Below are 21,989 nucleotides of genomic sequence, written 5' to 3' on the forward strand. Positions count from 1 at the left end.
CAGGTAATTCCTAAGGGTTGGTTGTTCCACATCTTTTCCAGAGACAGCACAGAAATTCAACAGTTGCAACAGATGAGCAGTTCAGCCAACAGAGTAACTCATCACAGAAAACTCCCACCTTTGTGTCTCATAATCAAGAACCAAATCAAATTAATTCATTCCATAAGTGAAGACTCTTAAGACTTCGCCTTACAGTGTAACCTCACCTCTGTAAGAGTATGCAAGAACCAAGTTTAAAAATTTGTTGAAGATTTTTATGAAGTGTCCAGAAACAACAGGATATTGTACCTCAAAAACCTACAAGCCTACACTGGACAAACTTTCCATTTATAGTTTTCCCTACTCAAGTGTGTATATTATTCAATATAGGCTGAAAAATTTACACAGAAATGGAACTTTTCCTCCTTTCTCAGACAGCTGAACTGCTCTCTCTAGTAAAGTCCAACTATAAAAAGTCCAAAATTTGTGAAAGTCACGCGACTTCTTAAAAGGCTACAGAGAAGCAATGTACTTTGAACTTACAGAACATAAGGTAAAAGGCTGGGATGGTAAGGATGTGGTGGTATTGGTTGCTGTGATCGGTATCTGCTGCGCCCTGTGAGTCTTCGAGGCATAAAAGTTGGGTAAGGCTGCAAGAAAGAAGAAAATAAGCTCCAACTGGAACTTGTGTCCAATTCTGGGCTCCCCAGCACAAAACAGACATGGGCATACTGGAGAGAGTCCAACGAAGGGCCACTGAGATGGGACTGGAACACCTCACTTATGAGCAAAGGCTGAGAGAGCTGGGACTGTTCAGCCTAGAGAAGAGAAGGCTCAGGGAAATCTTAGCAATGTGTATAAATACCTGAAGGGAGGGTGCAAAGAAGACGGAGCCAGGCTCTTTTCAGCGGTGCCCAGTGGCAAGACCAGAGGCATTGGGCACAAACTGAAACACAGGAGGCTCCGTCTGAACATCAGGAAACACTTCTTTAACATGAGGGTGACTAAGCACTGGTACAGGTTGCCCAGAGAGGTGGTGGAGTCTCCCTTCTTGGAGCTATTCAAAAGCCATCTGGACATGGTCTTGGGCAATTGGCTTTAGTTGGCCCTGCTCGAGCAGGGGGGTTGGACCAGATGACCTCCCTTCCAACATCATCCAGTCTGTGATTCAACATTTTGTATTCTTAATCATGAAACAAAATTATATCTGAGTATTGAGATCCACTTTCAATAAAGCATTATTTAGACAATCCAGCCTCTGCTCAAATCCAAAGAACCTCAGCCTCAGTTTGAAACAATTCCTGCTGATAACACATAATTGTACTACTGCCTGTGAAAAAGTAGTAAGGTAGTAACACAACAGAAATGCTTGCAAGCTCTTCTGTGCTTAGTCTACATGCAGGCTGGTTTGGGAAACAGGACTTGAGTTGCTGACTTTCTTATAAGTATAAAAGCCTGGGGTGCAGGCAGGCTTGTTCTTAAAAAAGTAACCAAACCAAACACACAACAAACCCCAACAACCTAGAAGCAGTGTTTGTGTATGTTTACATTCATGCTAAAGAAGAATTGAAGCCTTTAAAGTGTACTTGGAGAGTCTAATCAGTACAAATTCTGCAGCTGAGCAAGGCCTAAAGCTTCAATGTATTCTTTCCATGGGTAAATTTGATCTTTTTTGTCACACTGTTTTTTCAGTTGCATGCTAAGCTCTTGTATATTTAAGTTTTCACTACAATTATTCACAATTCCTTGTATTGCATACTAAAATGAGGACACACATGTAAAAAAAGTTGCACTTAAATGCAAACTACATTCTTCCAGAAATATTCAAAGTACTAAACTGCTTTTATAAATGTTAAAAGCTGAAATTCACGTAATACTATTGAACTCACATACGAAGGCCCCAATAGTTATTTTTATTTGTTTGTTTGTTTGTTTTATTTAACCAAAGAACACTCTAAGTCTTTACTAGTATGTTTTTCTCATTCCATGTTTGAAATTTAAGAAGACACTGCCATGGAGTGAATTGAACCTGCTGCTGTTATTCACATCATGTTGCAGTCATGCCAGCTTCAAAAAATGAAAGTGCTAACTGGAGCGAAGTATTACGGAGCCTGAAGTTCAGATTGCAACATGGGAGGCTTCCTGTTCTAGTTGCTGCTTCTGGGCTCCGAGTTCTGGGGTGTTGGCTCTTTTCTGCAGACATGGCAGTAGAAAGAGTGGGAGTTGGGCAGCTGCTGGTTTTGGTTGTCTGGTTTTGCTGATTCTCCTCCCCCCCCGTGTATTTTACTGCACTTCTTCTGCGAGTAGATTAAGATAAGGTAATCATGTATTGTATTATTAGATTAACTAGATTATTTGCTACAGTAATTATGCATTGTCCTTATGATACCTTATGTTACATTAAACTCTTATCTCTTTATCTCAGCCCTGAGTTACTCATTCCCTCACTTTTGTGTTGGGGGATCAAGAAGGTTAGCCCTTGCACTAAACTGTTACAACACAAAAGTCCAACACCACCAGTGCCTCACCTAAAGCCTCTAAGTTTACAACAGAAACGTTATGAATAGGTAACCAAGGTCACAGATGAAATTTACATACAAGCACAATGCAAAAGCACAGAGTCTTTTTTTTTTTGAAAGCGAGATCTACCTGGACCTCAGCAAGGCCTTTGACACTATTCCCCATAGCAAACTCCTGGCCAAGCTGTCAGCCCATGGCTTGGACAGGAGCACACTGCGATGGGTTAGGAACTGGCTGGAGGGCCGAGCCCAGAGAGTGGTGGTGAATGGTGCCACATCCAGCTGGCGGCCAGTCACCAGTGGCGTGCCCTAGGGATCAGTACTGGGCCCCATGCTCTTTAACATCTTTATTGATGATCTGGATGAGGGGATTGAGTCCATCATCAGTAAATTTGCTGATGACACCAAGCTGGGGGCAGAAGTTGATCTGCTGGAGGGTAGAGAGGCTCTGCAGAAGGACCTTGACAGGCTGGACAGATGGGCAGAGTCCAAAGGCATGAGATTTAACACATCCAAGTGCCGGGTTCTGTACATTGGCCACAACAACCCCATGCAGAGCTACAAGCTGGGGTCAGAGTGGCTGAAGAGCAGTCAGGTAGAGAGGGACCTGGGGGTGCTGGTTGACGGCAGACTGAACATGAGCCTGCAGTGTGCCCAGGCAGCTAAGAGGGCCAATGGCATCCTGGCCTGCATCAGGAACAGTGTGGCCAGCAGGAGCAGGGAGGTCATTCTGCCCCTGTACACTGCACTGGTTAGGCCGCACCTCGAGTACTGTGTCCAGTTCTGGGCCCCTCAGTTTAGGAAGGATGTTGACTTGCTGGAACTACCTGAAGGGAGGTTGTAGACAGACGGAGGTTGGTCTCTTCTCCCAGGCAGCCAGTACCAGGACAAGAGGACACAGTCTCAGGCTGCGCCAGGGGAGGTTCAGGCTAGATGTTAGGAAAAAGTTCTATACAGAAAGAGTGATTGCCCATTGGAATGGGCTGCCTGGGGAGGTGGTGGAGTCACCATCATTGGAGGTTTTCAGGAGAAGACTTGATGGGGTGCTTGGTGTCATGGGTTAGTTGTTTAGGTGGTGTTGGATTGGTTGATAGGTTGGACGCGATGATCTTGAAGGTCTCTTCCAACCTGGTTTATTCTATGTATCTCAAACTAGATATAGCAAACAGCAATTTTACTGCTTTGTGAATTTTAAAATCCAAAAATATAAGGAGTACTTGTAATTCACCTCTGTTGTACTCCTCTGTCATAGAGAATACAGAGCCAAAGATGAGGGGACAAATGCTACAGAATCTTCAGAAAACTGGTGCTCTGTTCCTTACCAACTTAAAAAACTGCAAGAAAGCCTCACTCCAAACAAAAGCTTTGTGCCTAGAGTATAATTCAGCTAAAGAGTATACTGGATAAAATACAAGCAGTTTCTGTAAGTTTTGAAATGCCTGTCTCCAGAGGGACTCATAGGGACTAAAAATGTCACTGAAAACCTGTATACCTTTAGTTTAATGAGTTGAGTGTTTTCATCACATGGTAGAGACATATTTAAACCTTTATCAAAACTGCAGCAAGCATTTAACTTGGTTGTGTGATTTCAAGGAGATTAATTTAAGACAAGTTTTTTGTATATTTGGTAGTCACAGGGCGTAAAATTTCATTCTCATTTAAGATTTTAAATAACATTATGCCTCTAAAACCTCCTGTCAACTTGAAGCAGAGGTCAAACATTAAAAAATATAAATAAATACAAGCAGAGCCTATGTCTGACTTCCAGTTATTTCTTCAAGCATTGCATAGCCAAGAGAAGGGTTTTTGGAAAAAACAAGCAACCAAAAAACCCAACTCATACTAAACAACAACAAAAAAAGACATCTCAGGACTCATACAACTGCAGACTGAAGTGTACCACAAGACCCTAGAGGTGGCAGAAGATAGTGGCCACACCACAGAAGCACAAAATTCAGTACTAACTTTATCCTGCACCAGGTTTAAATTTGTTTGTGTTGCTGCAGTTAGATTGCCCTGTAGACCTCCAGAAAGCTGATGTAAAGCAGTCGTGCCTGTCTTTATAACATACTGCGCTCTACATTATGGAAGCCCTCTATACAACTGTTTGCCTCCAAACAGCAAACCATCTAGAGAAGAACTGTTTTAAAAGCCTTCTAGCTTTTCTGAGTTGTGGAAACTCAGCATATGATGAAGAATTAGCTGAAAGTCACAGCAGCTTTTCAAAACTGTACAAATTAGCTTCTACAGTAGAATTCCTGGACTCTGTGCCAACAGATAATGTTTGCTGAGTAACTGCAATGATGCTCTGTGGATCATGTTATCAAAAATAGTTTTCTGGTATCATTAGGTTACTCTTATCACTTTAAACATGCTTAAAGAAAACACCATGCTATGCAGCTATAGCCAATAATGGAATACTGCAAGTGTCACTTAGCAAAATGTACTGCAGAATCAAACCCAAGAATGTTAATTGCAACATCAAAGAGAAAGCAGTATAGAAAACAATACTTACTACGCCAAAGGACACCTCTTGGTGTAAAGGGTCATGGGTTAAGAATTGGAGAGGAGCTGAGGGAGGCAGTGTTGCTGGATGGGCTGAGGGAGGGTATGTAAAACCTCCCACAGGAAGATGTTCTCCAAGTAGTTCTACTTCATTTTCTATCCTTTGAAGTGGCTGAAAAGAAGAGACAGGCTTTGTAACAATAATAGAGATGTAATTGTCCCCAGCAAAGAACTGCAGTCCCAGCTGTATATTCTGAGCTGCTGTGGTCAATTTTACAGGGTTAATTTTTTTTTGACATTACAGGTATAATTGCACACGGTTTCACACAATAAAACTCTGTGAACAATCCCTGTGTCATTAACACTATCAAAAAGCAAAGACAACACTACACATTTGATGTAAATTCACCTTTTCCAGCTAGCCATGCTTATAGACCAGGAATTTATGCGATCTAGCAAATATAGAAGTGGCTGTAATTTCCTGTGTCTTGCATTTTTCGGGACAAATATTTGCTCTCCTTCTTGCCAGGCTGCTCTCACTGTACAACTATGCGAGAGAGAAAAATAAACAACCATAGACAAGAACTGAAATTGAGCCAGAAAATCTGAAAAGTGGAGAGGAAACATGGCGACTCCAGTGGATTAAACCGCTAATGGTACTCAGTAGTCAAGCAGATGCTTTCCAAGGAGGTTCATGCAAGCAGTCCTACCAAGAACACATAGTCTAGACCTTTCAAAAGCATAAGATTCTAATTCAGTATTACAATCTAGTCAACTGTTACATATTGGTCAGGCCCAATAGTGCTCATGAAATAAACAGGAACTGTGAATATTTCATTAATACATGTTTCTGTTCCTGACACTGAACTCCACCATTTCAAAAAATTCAGCTAAGAAAGCTGTCTTATGGAACCAAAGGAATATTATTTCTGTTATGCAGAGCAAACACAAGCTATTTTTAAACTACTACATTTTAAACCACTTTTTGCCAAAGCTTCTGTGTGCTTTCTTTCCTCTCTGTTAAGATTTCTGAGGCCTCTACTGCACTACGCAACCTCCTCTGGATTTTTGTCCATTTCCTGGGAAAGAAATACCTGAATGAATAGTTGGTGAAGCAAATATACACCTTTTTGGCAGAAGTAAAGGCCTATGAAGAAACAGCACGGACAACAGCTGATGAAATCTGAAGAGAAACATGGTGAACTTTAAAATTATCTTTTCATCTTCACACTAAGTGGTTACAGACTTCTTGAGTGAGCACAAGTGCGAACCCCGTTACTTAAAATCATTCTGCTTCCTCAGTCATATATGAGCACTATTTGCCCATCCAGCCCCACCAGTATTACAGAGAAGGGGGTAAGAAGCATTACTTACCGACCGTGACTGCTGTGCTTGGAAAGGAACGAATTGTCCTGGAGGAGGCAAGTGAGGAGGGTGATGTGGAGAGATATGAGGAGGATGCAAAAGGAATGGGTCACTGGAAATGAGGGGTGGAAATGCTGCATATGGTACGGGTAGGTGCTGGACTGAACAGGCCTGAAGCATCTGAAATGAAATGAAGACAACATATTTTTTAACTCTAGCAAAAACATTCCCTACAGAACATCCTGTATTTATTATGGAAAGGTATCATTGAAACAAAGCAGTTCCTTTTCCTCCTGGAAAAACTCTCCAAAACATTTGTAAATAGTAACTCATGCAAAAAAGCAAAAAGCAGGCTGTTCAAGTACCACAGAGTGACATCTACTAGGTGCAAAGTAGGGGGAGTTAGGGTTTTCAGGACTCCAGGGTTAGACAGACTCCTAAGTGATGAAAAGCTACATTCATTCTAGTTAATTTTATTTTTCCCTCTTATTACCTACAAAGGCACATGCCAAAGGAACAGTCTTGTAACTACTTTAGGCTCCAGAAGGATGTCTAGATTGTGCCTTAAAACCTCTGCTGCCTCATATAAAAAAAAAATTTCCAGTAAGCTCTGCTCAGTTCTGCATTTTGAGGGCAGTCCATATTCTGAACGTGACTCCCTAAGTGACAGCTACTGTGGGAAATAGCCCTTTTTCTCTTCTCTCTGAAATTCCTCATAGAAAAACAACTTCAGGCCCTGAAGTTTGAACATGGAAGTGATGACAGCACTGCAGCGATGTGCTTTGTGGTGATGTTCAGTTTCACTTTCAACTTTAGACAATAGAGGAGCAATAAAATCCGCATTCTCGTTTCGCTACTCTTTGATCCATCATCAGAATGCTAGGCATTTCTGTTACATTTTTGATAAACAAGACTGTAATTAGTAAGGTAATGGTTATCAAATATTACGAACAAAGAGGACCCAGTTCTGATTTCTCACTTTTTTTTTCCTTTTGGTCATGTCGAACAAAGTACATTGCTCATACTGATTATAAAGTAATAAAATGGTAAGGAGATCAAGTTTAAAATCAGATTACAGTAGTGGAGGTGGAACTTACTTGGCCAAACAGAAATCTTTACATGCATTGAAACAGCAGGAGATTAACTTGATCTGACTACTGTTTTTATTTAAATGCTGACTATTGTTCACCCTCAGCATTTTTCTACTACTGCATCATTTTTCTAAAGAAGTCATGTAACAGAAAAGTGTTTCTATTAAAAAAAAAAACAACTAAATTGCTGTTTTCTGTAATAGCTGAAGATAAATTTGCAGGTAGAACATCACATAAGTGTTCTTTAAAACAGAAGGCACTTTGGGGAACATATTTAAACAATTTTAATCCTGGGATTCTGTATGGGAACGATTACTATCTCAATTAGTATTTGGGATGATCTGTCCTATACCCATGGCACTTTCTCAGCTGGAGCAAATGAGGCTGCATTATCTTTCAAGCAGAGAGAAATGAGAACTACCTGTTTATTCACTCAGACTTTTAGACAATTGCTGTTTGAAAATATGCTTCAAAGAACTGATACAGATATTTAATAAATGACATCTATGAAATTGTTTATAAGTATACACACAGCAAGAGACAAATACTGGGTAAGTAACAGAAGGATACCAGGCAGGTCACAAATAAGGCTGGAAAGTAAGCAGACATGCTGAAGGGCAGGGCTACCTTCCAGATCCACTTTTCTAGACTGCTGAAGTTGGATAACAGGAACAAAAGCAAGTGTGAAGGCTGGCAGTAAAAGAGTAACTCCACAGAGCAGCACGTTTTGAAACTGACTGCTTGGTGAGCAGACTTGCAGAAGTAAAAGTTGGGTTTTCCTCAAACAGGAGTATACAGCTGACACAGTGTATTCCTGCAGCAAAAAAGGACTACTCCATGACAGGTTATATCACTGAACTCCCTTCTGAGGGGCACTGAGAGCCAAATATGCTGACAGGACCCATTCCACAGTGAAGTCTGCAAGGAAACTTCCTCGTCTGGTACAACACTCTGATAACTACCTGGGTTTTTTTGGCTAAGCAGAATGGCAGTGATGATGTTGTGCAGATTCCAAAAGCAATTGAAGAGACTCCAGGGCACTGGGATGATAGGTTCAAAGATCAGGGGGTGTCTTCATCAATCCCTTCAGTAGCAGGGAAGAATACAGAAAGGAGCAAGAAGACTTACCTCATCAACACCTGCCTCAAAGGCTGGTGGAATTTTGCATATTTTGGTGGTTTGCATGGCACCAGACCTTCTGGCACAGATGGGAGTCAGCTATCTCAAAGAGGGAAAAGGATTCTGGCTCATGAGTTCAACAGATTCATTGAAGGGGCTTTAAAGCAGATTCAAAAGTGGCAGGGGATAAAACCAGGTTGGCTAGAGATAAGCCTAGGGTGGCATGCCAGTGTGGGAGGTGGGATCAAGAGCCCAACTGAAATGCATCTACACCAATGCACAGAACATGGGCAAGGAACAGGAGGAACTGGAAGCTATCCTGAAGCAGGAACACTAGGAGATAGTAGCCATCATGGAAACATGGTGGGATGACTTTCGTGACTGGGGTGCTTCAGTGGATGGCTATGAAGTCATCAGAAGGGATAGGCAAGGAAGGAGAGGCAGTGGGGTAGCTCTGTATGTTAAGGAGTGTTTTGATTGCCTAGAGCTCAAGCATGGTAATGATAAGGTCAAGTGTTCATGGGTAAGGATGAGGGGGAAGGCCAAGAAGGCAGCCATCCTGCTGGGAGCCTGATACAGACCACACAACCAGGATGAAGAGGCAGACGAAGCATTGTACAAGTGGCTGGCAAAAGTCTCATGGGGGGCCTCAACTTACTGTACATCTGCTGGAAATACAAGACAGCAGAGAGGAAAAAGTCTTGCAGCTTCCTGGAGTGGAAGATAACTTCCTGACATAGCTAGTGAGCCAAAGAGGGGAAGTGGTCTGCTTGAGCTGCTGTTTAGGAACACAGAAAGTGGTGGTTGGAAGCCCTCCTATACATACATCTTCATTTGCCTTTCTCTCAGATTTCAGAGTCCTGTGTCTGCTGTGTAAGGGCAATTGCAGTGGTGAGGGAGGCCAGGAGGTGATTTGCCTGCCACCTCAAGTAGGGACTTGTTTCCATTCCTCCTTGTCTTTCAGACCCCATTGCTCTGCCCAGTGGCAAGAAGGCAGGGAATCCTCCACCTCATGTGGAGCCCTCATGCTTCCTGACACTCCTTAGCCTTTCTACTTCCTCTTTCAGCTCTATCACCTGGTGGCACCACACACAGGTGTTGTCTCTGCTACCCTGGGGCACTAGTGACAGGCTTGGGCATTCCCTGCAGCCAGAGACCTGGACAGATGCATGCATGCATGGGAGTTCCATTTGGATCCCCTAATTCCTTCTGGTGATGGGCCTTGAGCAAGCAGAAATCATGGCTGCTTCCTCTTCTGGGAGGGTGACGATCACTGGTAGAGTAGCTTGCCCTGCGTGCCCTGCCTGCACCACGTCCTGTTTGCCTGTACTGGTCACTGTGCTCCTGGTTGCTCATGCTCCCTGGGGGCTGCTCTTGCAAGAGGTGTTGGCTGCTGTCACTCTTGTCCCTGCTCACAGTGCGTCAAAGCCACCTCTTCCTGCTCCAGGGGAAAATCTGAGGACACTTACTCTCTTCATGCACTTCTGCCTTCAGTCTTTTTTTCCTCCATTTTTGCTTCTGGTCATCTTTCAAGATGTTATTACTCTCTGAAGAAAACTGACTTTGGAATGTCAAACCTTTTTGTAAATAACCAGTCCCTGAACAAGTCCTCTACTAAGCAGGATATTTTTGTAGGTGAGCTGCCTAATAAAAGCATTAGAAACACTGCTTATTCTCTGAAGATATGCAGCGCAGCTCATACACACAGAATTCAGTGTGCCCAGGCAGCTAAGAGGGCCAATGGCATCCTGGCCTGCATCAGGAACAGTGTGGCCAGCAGGAGCAGGGAGGTCATTCTGCCCCTGTACACTGCACTGGTTAGGCCGCACCTCGAGTACTGTGTCCAGTTCTGGGCCCCTCAGTTTAGGAAGGATGTTGACTTGCTGGAACGAGTCCAGAGAAGGGCAACAAAGTTGGTGAGGGGTTTGGAACACAAGCCCTACGAGGAGAGGCTGAGGGAGCTGGGGTTGCTTAGCCTGGAGAAGAGGAGACTCAGGGGTGACCTTATTACTCTCTACAACTACCTGAAGGGAGGTTGTAGACAGACGGATGTTGGTCTCTTCTCCCAGGTGGCCAGTACCAGAACAAGAGGACACAGTCTCAGGCTGCGCCAGGGGAGGTTCAGGCTGGATGTTAGGAAAAAGTTCTATACAGAAAGAGTGATTGGCCATTGGAATGGGCTGCCTGGGGAGGTGGTGGAGTCGCCATCACTGGAGGTTTTCAGGAGAAGACTTGATGGGGTGCTTGGTGCCGTGGGTTAGTTGTTTGGGCGGTGTTGGATTGGTTGATGGGTTGGACGCGATGATCTTGGAGGTCTCTTCCAACCTGGTTTATTCTATGTATTCTATTCTATTCTGAAGTAGCATTTATTTTGAAGCAAAAGCCATCAGGACTCTACGCCATAAACAGCTGTGCTCTATAAAAACAGTAGGCAAGTACCATATCTTACCAGCTCTAAGGCCTACACTGCCCTGCCAGTGCGCTTTACTACAGGTTAAAACGCCTGCTACATTCAACACAGTAAAAGCCACAGAGACACTGAAGCTGCAAGGTGGCACTCCTGTGCCTAAGACTGAAACTGTTGTAAACAGAGGCCCACTTACTGGGGGAGGCACACTGCAAACTGGAAGGTGCTGTCCACTGAAAACCACTGAGCACCCTGGGACTTGCTGCGTAGTACGGGCTGGGATGTGCTGGTTGGTGCAAAGTGGTATTCCATGTGGAGCCACTGTTGTCACTGTGTAAGAGACAGGAACTGTGCCTTGATGGATCTGCAGCAAAAGGAAAAAGAATTAACATCCTACTGCAAACTCTTAATATTGTTGTACAGTGTGCTTTTAACTGTGTATCAGGAAAGAATATATTCAGAAACCAGGCTTAAAAGGAAGCACATGTTTCTAAATCCTGTTTATGTAAAAGTTCTTCTCCATGGAGTATTACTTATTGATCAACAGTTTCTGGGCAAGGCCAGGAGGGATTACTCAACTTAAAATGTTAAAGCTCTAAAGGCACCCTACAAGAGGGAACAGCCTCAAACTGCAACAGGGTAGATTTAGGCTGGTCAACAGGAAAAAATTTTCACAGGAGTAGTCAGACATCAGGCTGCCCAGAGAGGTGTTTGAGTCACCAACCCTGGATGTGTTTAAAGGTCATTCAGATGTGGTGACTGGGGATACAGTTTAGGGGTGAACTTTGTAGAATAGGGTCAATGGTTGAACTTGATGATCTCAAGGGTCTTTTCTAACCTGAATGATTCTGTGATTCTGAATCATTCAGAAGCCTCCCCTGACCCTCCAGCGTTAGTCCTTACAAAATAACAAAGCAGTAACTCACACATAAAAGCTAATATACAAGAAGCTAAAGAATCTTATGAGCTCCAAAGGGACTGATTCAGTAACAATTCAGAGACCCATATCTTTGAAGAGAGAAAAAAAACAAAAGGTGTAGTTTTCTTCTTTTAAAGAGACCAGTTTCTTGATTCACTCTCAGACCAACACTCAAGCTACGTTTCCTAACCTAAATGTCGCAGAATGGACAACTGGAATGCTGGAAAGGAAAAGTAAACATGACTAAGGCAACAGGCTTTGAGTATACACATTTATATTAGGAAACAGACCCCCACAACCCAGTTTTCTAGCTAGTGATATTATCTAGAATTTAATAATCAAACTAAGATCCTAAAGTATTCTGGACCTACAAACCACTTGGTGTTGGGGTTTTGTTTGTTTAAAGAAAAAACCCACTAAATAAGAAATCTTTGATGCTCCAATAAAACTGGTGAGGATTAATGTAAAGGAGGACAGGTTAATAGAAAGTAATTATTCAAAGAAAGCTCCCTCTTCCTTCATGATATGCTAAAATGGAACATGCTTGCTTCAAATGGAAAAAGTAAGAACTGCTCATCAGGAAGGTAAGAATAAAAGACAGCTAACCTACTGAACTGGAAGTGTACAGTCAGACATAGAGGTCAAAACAGAACAGATCAATGAATGTAACTTAAACTGTCAACTTGTATACCATTAACGACAGACACTAGTCTCAGGAGAGAGACAAAATTTGGCCCACTTTCTGGGTCATGTACAAAATTTGGGCATAAAGTGAAAAGCTGTGTGTCATTTTGAAATGTTTACTTCTCAAAGTAGTAATAAAAAATGGCCTCTCAAAATGGTGATGTTGTTGAAATATAAAACATTAACTGGTGTTCTGGAAACACTAACACTAACACTTGATCATACATGGTGCTTGGAAGTTATAGAGGTAAAGGCACAGAAAAGCTGTTTATCCAGGCTTGTCATGAAGTAATACTGCCATGTAAAGCATTATTCAAATTGTTGAGATGCTGCAGTGGTAAAATTCAAAGTGTTCATTGTTGTCAGATGGCTAGTGGTGTTATCTTCTGCCCTTGCACTCGATTCCAGATGTAAATACCTCCCTAATAAGAACTGCTCTACGCACATAATATAAAGTGGAATCACAGAATGGTAGAGTTTGGAAGAGATCTCTAGGACCTCCCTGCTAAAGCAGGTTGACCTCAATCAGGCTCCACAAGAACATGTCCAAAGCAGGTTTTGAACAGCTTCAGAGGAGACACGACAGACTCTCTGGGTGCCCTATTCTAGGGATCCATTACCTCAATACATTTTTCCTTATGTTTAGCTGAAGCTTGCTGCATTTTAGTTTGTGTCCATTGCCCCTTGTCCTGCCACTGGGCACCACTGAAACAAGACTGTCCACATCTTCACACCCTACCCTTCAGATATTTATAAGCATTGATAAGATTCCATTCCAGTCTTCTCTTCTACAGGCTAAACAGACCCAGGTCTCTCAGCCTCTCCTCGTAAGAGAGATGCTCCAGTCCCCTGATCATCTTTGTAGCCTTCTGTTGGGTGCCTAGAGTAGTTCCTTTTCTCTCCTGAACTAGGGAGTTCAGAACTGGACACAGTAGTCTATTACAGCTCATAACCTGTATTGGTGCATGGGGTTAATTCTCCTCTGGTGCAGGACTCTACATTTACCCTTACTGAACTTCAAGAGGTTCCCCTCTGTCCAACTCTCTGTCCTGTTCAGGTCTTGCTGAATAGCAGCACAGCCTTCTTGTGTGTCAGCCACTCCCGACACACAAATTTGTATCATCAGCAAACTTGCTCAGGGTATGTGCTATCCATTCACTGAGGTTATTAATGAAGACGTTGAACGAGACTGGACCCTATATTCACCCCTGGGGGAACACTACTATCTACAGGCTTACTACTACACTGCACCACTGATCACAAACCCCTGAGCTGAGTCATTCAGCCAGTTCTGAATCCACCTCACTGCCTACTCATTTAGCCTACACTTCCTAAGCTTACTTACAAAGATGTTATGGCAGACAGTATCAAGCCACCAGTGGTATGCAGCTGTACTGAACGCAAACCGGTTTTTAAGCAGCTATGTTAAAAGCTGCATTCTGTTATGTGCAGTTTGAGAAATGGACATCTGGATAACCAGTTGTATTTCCCAATTCACGACTACGTAGCAACTAATGTGCTGTGGCCTGCTGATTTAACAAACAGCCATAACAAAGGCACCATCAACAGGACCACTTCTTTTACAGGTACTCAGTCACAGATTTTTATGCCAATTGGAGCTGCAGACAGGAATTACTTTCTGAATCAACCACAAATATAATTTCCTCATGCCACATAATGAGAAGTTGATTAGGCTTGGATGTCTAATTCAGTTATGTGAAATACTATCATGACTTCTGCTGTGACAGAACATTGGAAGAGGCTGCCCAGAGAGGCTGTGGAGTCTCCTTCTCTGGAGACATTCAAAACCTACCTGGACACATTCCTGTGTGATCTGCTCTAGATGATCCTGCTCTGGCAGGGGGACTGGACTAGATGTTTTTTAGAGGCTCCTTCCAAGCCCCTAACATTCTGATTCTGTGAACTAATTTGGGGACAAGAGTGATCTTAAACAGTGGGGGAAAAAAACTCAAATGGCCAAACCTCACATCTTTGTACTATAGAACTCTTACCTGGTCATGAATGTCAACCATTACTGCATTCTGCTGTGGTGGATGACCAGCTGGGTGCAACATACGAGGAGATACATTCGGGGGGTGAAAAGCTCGAGGCTCTTCTATTGCTTGCTGCTGTCCATAGGAGAGATGGTGATAGTTTTCATCCTGGCTAATTGAATTATGTCTAGATAAACGATCTCTCCTTGTTCTCTGACGTCGAACAGGAGGACTGGAAAGGCATTAAAAAAAATTAGGGATGGTATAAATGACACAAATCCTTCTTAGTAACAAAAGCCACAAGAAGCAATTTACATTGTAAAATTTCACTGGAACACATTTATTAGATTGGAATAAAACCTCTGACTGACAAAACTGCTAAAAGCCTTAGAAATGACACCTTTTTTCAGCACAGAAGTGTTTTAACAGAGCATAGCTTAACACTATGCAGGAAATCAGGAGAAGAACTCTTAAGTAAATATTAGCCTGTTCAAAAAACACAGCACTTGGATTACCAAATTCAGTGCTCAGAAGTTGACAGCAAGCTTCAAGAGATTTCCACGCATTTAATATAGGTAAAAATCCTCCAGTACATGACCACAGATTTCCCCATGGTCCTCCATGGCTCCAACCAGGCCATAAAATGGTTGCTCACTTAGTGACAGCAGATGAAGTAGTAGATTCCTCTGAAGAAACAATTAGTTTTATGGGGTTTAGCTCTCATATATTCACTACATAACTTGGTACCTCATTAGAAATCTCTCCAAAAGATCCCAGGAAACTATCATTGTGATAATCTTCCTTTTTTCAGAGTGGAGAGCTGTTGCTTCTTTTGAGCAAATGATCTAAAAATGTAGGATTTGATTATGTATTCTTGTTTAATTGTGTGTAAGTTCTAAGCAGACTTGCTACTATTTTGAGCTAAGACTTCTGTGAATCAGGTCTGACACTCAGAAAATGATGTACACACAAGTAACAAAGTCCATATTATAAGTTTTGATCAAGTAATTTCTCATTCATTTGGAAGGGGAAAGAACTGGAAGAACAAAAACATTCACCAGTACTTTCAAGACATAACCTCATCTAACGCATCAGTAACAGATGCACTCAAATGATCTTAAGGAATCAGGCTTTGAGAGTGGTTATTACTTCTGACATCACTCCACAATGTTCTAAATCTCAAAAAGATTTGTGCACAGTGAGAAGCATTTATGCTGTTCTCCCCAGTGATCCTGTTCTAGGAAGTGACTGGGTGCAGAACTGATCTGGAACTGACCTGGAGCCAGCTAAAGTACAACAGTGCACCCCAGCTTAACAATGCACTAACTCAAGAGCAGGGAAACAAAATACTGACACATTCAAGTGTCTAAGTAGGTGTTATTACCCAATAGCAAGTAGGCTCTAGAAAGAGCAATGCTTTGTGTCCACACTGCTGCAGCCAACCTACCAACTCCTGCCAGACAAGGGCAGTTTTCTTGCAAGGCAAAAGCCACTACCTTGGTAACACCTGACTGCATCTGCTTCTTGCACTGTACATATTCATGTCTGACACATCTCGTTCTTCATCACACAGTACATCTAAACTGTCTAGATTCAGCTATCTGGCATTTAGCTTGTTAAGCACTCTACTTAATTTGCAGGAGACACTCATGACCATTGCAAAGAGATAAGTACATGCTGACTGGCCACTTAACAGAAATGGTCAAATGTTGCATATTCTAGGCATGTCAGTTCAAACCATTCTGAGGTATAAAACCAATTTCTGGAGCTAACGCCCCTCTAGAGCATCCCTGTACCAAACTGCATAAAACCATACTCTACTCTCTTCATAGTACAGTGAAGTTCACAATTCAACTTCTTTTTGATGTCTGATGAGCTGTTTTGAGAGCTAAATATTTTGAACGCCCTGACTAAAAACCTTTAGAATCACAGACTAACATATTTTAACATAAAACTAACATATTTTAAAGTCTCTTGCCTCAAAACTATCCCGACTAACCATAGTTGACAAATATGATTGGTGGAATCAGAAGAAAACAAGGTACGTATTTCTAAGTCTTAATTTTATATTAATGAAAAAGAACAGACACTTCAAATTTAGTATAAACCAAGCCTCAGTATTTCTCAGAAGCAAACAGAGGGATGGTGTGCTTTAGCTTGCATTACATGACTCAACATTTTTAAGGCAGAATGTGAGCAATCAAAGACTGTGTTTTGGATAATTAACTAGGGCAGTAGTCTATTGTTTTACCATTTCCTATGCTATCATCCATCTAGGCCCTGGTTCCATTTGGCCATTCCAATCTTTACTCTTCCATGACCACTGCAACATCTTACAAAATCTGCTTTGACAGGTTAATGAGCCACAAGCTAAAACCAACATGAAAATCTAACTCCTATTACATGTGAATCAGTCACCTTAAAAACTATTTGACATTAAGTCCACCTCCTCATTCTCCCTAGCCAGTATCCCTCATCTTTATTTAGATCAGGTTTACATATGAAAATAATTCTGACTGCAGCACAAAATGACAGCACTAAGTCAGTAACTCTTAACATCTTTAAAAGTATCCTGATGAGAAAGACTTCACATTTTTCTAAATGCTTTACTCTAGTGAAGAGTAGAAGATAAGCAGGCTCATAACTAAAAATGTTAAAGAGCATTCTGTTCACTGAGTTGACTATTCACACAAATTCTAGGATGAGGCTCCCACCTGAATTACTTTCAGTAACTTCTGAGTTAAAACTGCAGTAACTTACATATCACAAGAAATGCTACCATTTAACTATGCATGATCTAGTCAGTGCTGACTGAAATATACCTCCCTTGAGCTGAAATCATGAAGAATAAGAAACTGTTTCCCAATCTACACAGCTTGCTTACCTCCTCCTGTTTCGTGCAGGAGTGTTGCATCGTTCCCCTGAGAAGTGGCGTTGATTGGGCCGAGCCAAAGGAGGCTGCCTATTTGATGTCATCTCCCATGGTCGCATTGGTGGTGATGGGGCTGGTGATGCTGCTGTATAGTCAAAGACTGAATGAGAGAGGCGTTGTCGCTTGGGACTAGGACTGTCTTCACTCTAAGCCAGTGCAAAAAACAAAAATAAAACAGAAACAAAATCTGCCTCCAGATGACTGAATTACAATCCAAATTTCAGTATTGTTTTGGCTGCTAGCATTAGGAGTCACTTACTGAAGACTGAAACACCATGAAATTAAACACCTGCAGTAGCTGTCTCTTTATTACATATTTGTGATGGGTCCCTAACCCTGAAAGTATCATTAATACATTGTATTTTAGCAGCATTAAAACATAGAAATTCTAACATTCACACGCAACCATAACCACATCACAAAACAGAATAACACAAATAAGCATAATGTATTTTACATCCTTCTTGCCCTAGTATTTATAGGCTACATAAGCATGAAAGGATCATAGAATGCTTCAGATTGAAAGGGGCCACCTAGTCCAACCACCCAGCAAAAAGCAGGCATGTCTTTACCTGGATCAGGCTGCTCAAAGACCCATCCAACCTGACCTTGAATGTTTCCAGGGACGGAGCTTCTATCACTTCTCTGAGTAACCTGCTCCAGAGTTTCCACCCTCACTGTTAAAAAATTATTCCTTGTATGTAGCTATTTTTTTTAGTTTAAAACCACTATCCCTTGTCCCATTGCAACAGGCTTTGGTAAAAAGATTGTCCCCATCTTTTTTAGGCCTCCTATAGGTCCTTCTCTTCTCCAGATCAAACAATCCCAACTCTCACACTCTGTCCTTATAGAAGAGGTGCTACCGCCCTTGGATTGGTTTTGTGGCCCTCCTCTGGATCCACTCCACAGGCTAAAGTGCTTCTTGTGCTAAGGGCTCCAGAGCTGGGTGCAGTACTCCAGGTGAGGTCTCACCAGAGCAGAGCAGAATTGCCTCTCTTGACCTGCTGGCCCTGCTTCTTTTGACTCAGCCCAGGATGATGTGTAAGATGTGTAAGCATGGCCTTCACAAAAATGGAATCTGCAGTTGCCAGCAAGCAGATGTCACACACAGCTTGGACTCTGCATTGCATCCCTTTCCTATCAAGTCTGTACTTACACAGCTAGTCTACATCTGCTGTGTACTGCAGCCTATTTTAATTCTGCCAGCTCAGCACGTAAGTGCTTTGTCCTTCTACTTATTAGTGTGTCATTAAGAAGTCCTTACACACGATCTGAAAAAACAAAACACAAGAAAACAAAACACAAAACAAAACACAACAAAACACAAAACAAAACCCAAAAATAAAAACAAGCAAGCAAGCAAAAAACAAACAAACAAACAAACAAAACCCACACCCACCCACCACAAAACAACCAACTAAAGACCAGTCTCCGGTTAAGTCTGTGTACTCCACTAAAACTCTACAGGAACTACACCATACTTAAAATTTTCAGTGCTAGTGATACAAAGGCCATTCAGCTCCAAGTAATGTTCTCCCAGCTGGTTCCAAACACAAGTGATTTCCCCTCCACTTTATTGTATGTCCACAATACTCAATCAGTAAATAGAGCTGTCATTCTTCTCAAAAATCCCATAGAGGTCTTTGAATCCAGCAGCAAATGTAAGATACATCTGCCTCCTTCACCCCACTGTACTGTCAAAATTACAACATATCATGCTGTTAACAAGCACAACTGAAAATTACAGCAAAATACAAGTTCTACTCCAGAGCTCACCAACCCAATACATGAAAAGTAACAGCAACACAGAAACTACTGCACTGGATCCATTCTTGAGTACAAACTCACCTGGTCTTCCCTGTCTGAACACACTTGGTACAAACCATATCATAGTGTTTTGCTGCTCTCCAGCTTGTTGACACACCTCAACACTTCCATTTCAATCCACCACAGCATTACTTCAATTAACCAAGATGACCTCACTGGCTGGTCTGAAATGGCTTTGTAGTCCTAACTGGTCCCTCTCAGAGGCTGGTAGTCCAGATAGTTAGAGGTCTTATATCATACTTACTTGCACACTAGACTGTACACCTCTCCTGGTTTTCAGCTTTACAGGGGTCTATAATTTTCTGACCACTATCAGTTACTTCTTGATAGGTTACCACTGATGTGTGACTTGTCCTCTAATGTTCTTTCCAGTACGCACTCATTTTTAGCACCTGAAAGTTTTGTCCAGGAGTTTAAAAGAAAAAAGGTATTATCCCTCTCTTTAGACTTGTGGACATTTTTACTAAATTTCATTCTTGTGCAGCTTTGAAATGCTTTCAAATACTTCAACATAAACTGCAGTTTTTCCCTACTTTATCTTATCTCAAGCAGTCACTACTAATGATTAAGGGACAGAAAAAAGGTAAAAAGCAAAAAAACCACCCTAAACCCTGACAAAACTATAAAAAAATGGCAGTGTTTATTTTTAAGTGGTATCTACTATATACAGAGCTAAGATCAGGGTTTCCTTAGGGAAAGAGGCTGAAGATGCATGCGACTGCTTGTTGCTCAATCTCATTTGAACTCCCTCACCAACTGCACTTGAATTTTACTTTTTAAATAGGTCACAAGATAGGTATGTACCTGAAGGTTGATTAAAGTAGATGTCCAGGCAAAGGGTAACTCTTCCAGAAGGCTGCCTGCCCTCAGCTCAACATCAAAAAGTGGAAAAGACACCTAAGAAGTGCCTTGAGAGTAAACCTTCTGTGAAAATATGTATTTCATTACATTTCAGAGAACAAATATGACAAATCATAAAGGAACTATGTTACCTTTGTTCTATCATTCAGAGCTCTTATTTAACCTATTTTAATGTTGTAATAGAGCAAGTCAGAGCAAAGAATACTTTGAAGACCAAGCTGAAGCTATCAGGATGAGAGAGTATTTTACATCATGATGACTGAATTCTGTTCAGAGAAACACAGGTAATAAAAATGGTAAATAAAGTGTGCTGGGGTTGCATGAGTGCAAAACAAAACAAAACACCAGAGGGAGGAAGGAAACAACAGGTTTCCTTTCCAGGTTTTTATCAGAAAACACCACATTGAAATAAGGAAACAACCACTGCTGTCCTGCTACATTCTACACCACTACTACTACCCCAATTTAAATCTGGCAACTTTCCCAAGCATTAACACTAGCATACCCTGCCCTGTAGAAAAAGGTCTACTTCAGAAAAACATTCCTTTATTTTCCCTTTTGTACCTGGAGTGCACCAGTCCAAAGACAGCAAAGATGCAAGGTGCTAAGTAGTTAGCAATCATTATCGCTTCAAATTGCTCACACAGCACTCCATAATAAGCGCTAACTGCCATCTGAATTAAACATCAGTATTTTCATTCAAAATTGATTACCATTAAACAGAAAATAGAATATTTTTTGGAACTACACGTAAGTATAGACTATAGTGAAAAATAAGTAACCTGAGGGTAACCCAAACTTGTAAACAGATGGCATAAAAGAAAATCTAAACTCACAAATTTAAACTCACAGGAAACTTGGTCTTGTCCCAGTTTTCATTAAGAAACAGATTCTCATGTGATGATTGCAGCAAGGTAATACTAGCATGTGGGGAAGTACAAGAGGTATAATAATATAATAGTAATATAATAATGCATAATTTTTGGTTTCATGCAGCTGTCAACAAGCATGGGGAATATGTTGTAAACTACAGCACAAGAAGTTCCATCTCAACATGAGGAAGGACTTCTTTACTTCAAGGGTCGCAGAGCACTGGAACAGGCTCCCCAGGGAGGCTGTGGAGTTTCCTTCTCTGGAGACTTTCAAGACCTGTCTGGATGCATACTTGTGCAACCTGCACTAGATTATGTGGTTCTGCTCTGGCAGGGGGGTTGGACTTGATGATCTCCAGAAGTCCCTTCCAATCCCTCATATCCTGTGTGATCCTGTGAACAACTAGATATTGCTAGTGTCATTTTGCAATCTATATTATTATTGGTCAGCAAAGTTCAATAGTATATTTGTGATACTTTCAGCAATGATGGTAGCTCCCCAAACCTCCAAACCACTCTAGCTTTACCTTGCTAATATTCAACATTGTCTGGAACTACTGCTGCTTCTTACAGGTATTATGCTATGTCTTTTACTCCTGCCCCACAGGAAGCATGAACAGAACATTTGGCAGTCATTAAGACATCTTATGTAGCTTTTAAGTAATAAAGTGGAAGCACTACTTTATTTTAAATACTAATTCAGTGAAAAAACCCCATGATAAATGGAAATATTCCAAGGCAACAATATCAGGACAATGGGATTGCCACAAGTAAAAGCAGCAACTTATGTCAGGACATACCTACAATCACACCTCTGAAAGCTGGCATTTCAGAGGTATCATCAGTATAGTTTTGCCTCATTTTCATCTGTATGCCCTATAAACTCCCACAGTATGGTGCTTACAAAGGTGATTA

The 21,989-nt window shown here is 41.7% G+C and overlaps 1 protein-coding gene across 2 annotated transcripts in view; it reads right to left on the minus strand.

Annotated features, from left to right (window-relative positions):
• RNF38 (ring finger protein 38) overlaps positions 1–21,989 on the minus strand; it is a 105,875-nt gene that overhangs the window by 9,685 nt on the left and 74,201 nt on the right. For both annotated transcript variants that reach the window (XM_054178294.1, XM_054178295.1), the window contains 6 exons: positions 17,467–17,660; positions 14,601–14,814; positions 11,182–11,349; positions 6,378–6,548; positions 5,014–5,175; positions 523–629 (listed from right to left, as the gene is read on the minus strand). In XM_054178294.1, coding sequence (XP_054034269.1) covers positions 523–629; positions 5,014–5,175; positions 6,378–6,548; positions 11,182–11,349; positions 14,601–14,814; positions 17,467–17,660 — 1,016 coding nt within the window. The remainder of the gene's footprint in view (positions 1–522; positions 630–5,013; positions 5,176–6,377; positions 6,549–11,181; positions 11,350–14,600; positions 14,815–17,466; positions 17,661–21,989) is intronic.

This window comes from Dryobates pubescens, chromosome Z (assembly GCF_014839835.1).
Source record: "Dryobates pubescens isolate bDryPub1 chromosome Z, bDryPub1.pri, whole genome shotgun sequence".
Classification (NCBI taxonomy): domain Eukaryota; kingdom Metazoa; phylum Chordata; class Aves; order Piciformes; family Picidae; genus Dryobates; species Dryobates pubescens.